Source organism: Pinus tabuliformis, chromosome 6 (assembly GCF_031772625.1).
Source record: "Pinus tabuliformis cultivar Carrire ecotype Pingquan chromosome 6, CPIR1, whole genome shotgun sequence".
Taxonomy (NCBI): domain Eukaryota; kingdom Viridiplantae; phylum Streptophyta; class Pinopsida; order Pinales; family Pinaceae; genus Pinus; species Pinus tabuliformis.
This window is the reverse complement of record NC_142292.1, coordinates 1,855,257,501-1,855,260,502: the sequence shown is the minus strand read 5'-3', so window position 1 is coordinate 1,855,260,502 and position 3,002 is coordinate 1,855,257,501. Positions and strand designations below refer to the sequence as shown.

Sequence of the window (3,002 nt, the reverse complement as noted above, 5' to 3'; positions counted from 1 at the left end):
AAAATTTCCCACTACATTCAAATGTTCATAACATCAAATTTGTAAACAGAACTGCCCATCATTTGAAAATTTCCCAATACATTCAAATGTTCACCAAAATACTTTATAGGCATAATAGTAACAGAGCCTCCAAAATATGAAAAGACAAAAAATTGTTTACGTTGTTCCAAGACCAAAACATGATATACCAATGTCTATTAACTTTCTACAAAACGGTGCATCACACAATTTCAACTAATATCTAATTCTCCTTCTCCTGCCCAAGTTTGCATTTCATTTTTCAAACCTCTCAATTTCTCTTCCAACTCGAAAAGCTGCGCACTCTCCTTCTCATCCAACCATTCCTCCACACTATTCAGCATCTGCACAATATCCGTTGCCACTGTCACATTCAGCTCTCCTTTAGTCTCGGCTTCTTTCACTCTGCTTCTCATGTTGTAAACGTAATTCTCTAAATTGACCCTGGCAGTGTGCTTCTTCTTTACCTCTTCATCATCCCTTCTGAATCTCTCAGCATCACGTGTCATTTTCTTGATCTCCTCTTTGCTCAGCCGACCACCATAGTTCGCTATAGTAATGAAATTGCTTACCCCACTTCCCATTTCCCGGGCTGACACCTTCAGAATTCCGTCTGCGTCCAATTCAAAGACAACTGCAAGGCTTGGCACTCCACAACGGGCCGCCGGAATTCCACTCAACTGAAATTCACCCAACAGATTGTTGTCCGCAACCATTGCTCTCTCGCCTTCATACACTCGAAAAGACACTTTTACCTGATTGTCACGCGCTGTAGTGTAATCATCCTCTATCTGAGTTGGAATGGGAGTATTTCTGGGAACGACTACAGACATTACACCCTTTTTAATACTGATTCCAAGGCTCAAAGGCGTGACATCCACGAGGACGAATTGGATGCCTTCATTGTTCAAGGCTGCTGCCTGAAGTGCAGCGCCATATGCAACAGCCTCATCGGGGTTTATGCTTTTGCAGAGTTTTTTTTCATGGAAGAAATCTTGAAGGAGTTCCTGTAGCTTTGGAATGCGGGTGGAACCTCCTACTAATACAACTTCGTTAATTTCTTCTTTGCTCATCCTGCCATCTTCCAGACACTCGCTGACGATTCGCATGCACTTGTCAAAGAAATCCGTGTTGAGCTCTTCGAACTTGGCTCTTGTAATTTTCATGTGAAAATCCAGCCCTTCGTATAGAGTGTCGATATCAATCACAGTCTCTACCACGGAAGACAAATTTCTTTTTGCCCTTTCGCATTCTGCCCGGAGCCTCCGAAGAGCTTTAGCACTTATATTCATTTCCGTTTTATTTTTTCTGTTGAAATGTTGAACACAGTGATTGAGCATTCTGTTGTCAAAATCTTCGCCACCCAAATGCGTGTCCCCTCCGACAACCTTCACCTCAAATTTACCTCTCTCGATATTAACAATGGAAACATCAAAGGTGCCTCCGCCAAGGTCGAAAATCAAGACAGTCTTCTTTCCATGGGAGGAATAAACCTCTGTACCAAATCCGTAAGCTATAGCCGCGGCAGTGGGTTCATTAATTATTTTCATGGCGTTAAGACCGGCAATCGTAGCCGCGTCTCTAGTAGACCTTCTCTGAGAATCGCTAAAATAGGCGGGTACAGTGATAACGGCATTCTCCACTTCAGAGTTGAGGTACGCTTCGGCCGTCGTCTTCATTTTGATTAATACCATCGAAGAGATTTCCTCGGCTGCAAATTCCTTCCTTTGACCCTTGTAATCAACTTGGATAAGGGGCTTTTCATTTTCTCCAGCAATCACAGTAAAGGGCCAGAGTTTCATGTCACTCTGCACAGAGGGATCAGTAAATCGCCTTCCAATGAGTCTCTTGGCATCAAAGATGGTATTCCTGGGATTTGTGGCGATCTGGTATTTTGCAGCGTCTCCCACAAACCTCTCGGAGGGAGTGAAAGCAACGAAGGAAGGAGTGGTCCGGTTGCCCTGATCGTTAACAATAACTTCGACTCTGTCTTGCTGCCACACTGCTACGCAGCTGTAAGTTGTCCCCAGATCAATGCCAATAGCTTTACCTTTACGTTTCTCATCCATCTCCATGATTAATATTAATCGCTAGTAACAGCAAGTTCACAATTCGTACCCGTGGAGGCAGAGCGGAGCATGCAATTTATAGATTTAACAGAAAATTTCTGGACTACGGAAATCCACTATATTTAATTTTGTTTCGTCGTCTTGATTGAAAGTGGCGGTATGCCAAATAAATGGTTACAATTACTTTCTTTAATTAACATGATGTCTATTATATTCGAAGTGAAACTCGACACGGATGAAAATTGAAGTCAGATTTTCAGACATGTGTCAGTGAATAACGCCGTCAGGCTTTTCACCTCATACAGTCATTTGTCTCAGTGAATAACGCCGTCAGGCTTTTCACCTCATACAGTCATTTGTTCTGGGAGTCGTCTACCGAGGCTTGACTGGACGATCAAAAGTGATGGGAATCTCGATAAAAAATCTCAAAAAAAAATTTAGAGAGTTTTTGAATCTTGTTTTTAGGGTGGAAATGGATTCATCACCATCAAAAAGCAGGAAACCTAAAATTTAAAAGTTTAATAAATAACTTGGATTTACAAAAATCCTTGCCTAATTTTTCCTAAAATAACTAGAATTTCCATAACTTTCCTCACAATCCTCAGACTAATTAGACTACCACTTTGTTCTGACCTTGATGCGTTGTCTAGGGTTCCCACACAAATTAATTATGGAAGTTATTTTTAAAAAAATCTGATTATAGAAGTTTTGGAATCAATTTTTTTTTATTGTGAAATAAATTCAGCATCATAAAAAAAAGAAATTCTTAATTACCCAACATTAAAATTTAAATTCCCCAAAATATCGATTAAATTTTAACAAAAATAATGCCGACATTTCTACTACACGCATGAAAACTTAACTCCACTGAAGAGGTTCACACGTCATAGTGAATCACACCCTAAATTGTAGGGA

General features: G+C 40.5%; 1 protein-coding gene across 1 annotated transcript; it reads right to left on the bottom strand.

Moving 5' to 3' along the window:
• Positions 1 to 230: 230 nt before the first annotated feature.
• Positions 231 to 2,087, bottom strand: LOC149266452 (heat shock cognate 70 kDa protein-like). The gene has a single exon (XM_089408271.1). The coding sequence runs from the start codon at positions 2,085 to 2,087 to the stop codon at positions 231 to 233; it is 1,857 nt and encodes a 618-aa protein (XP_089264397.1).
• Between the last annotated feature and the right edge of the window lie 915 nt (positions 2,088 to 3,002).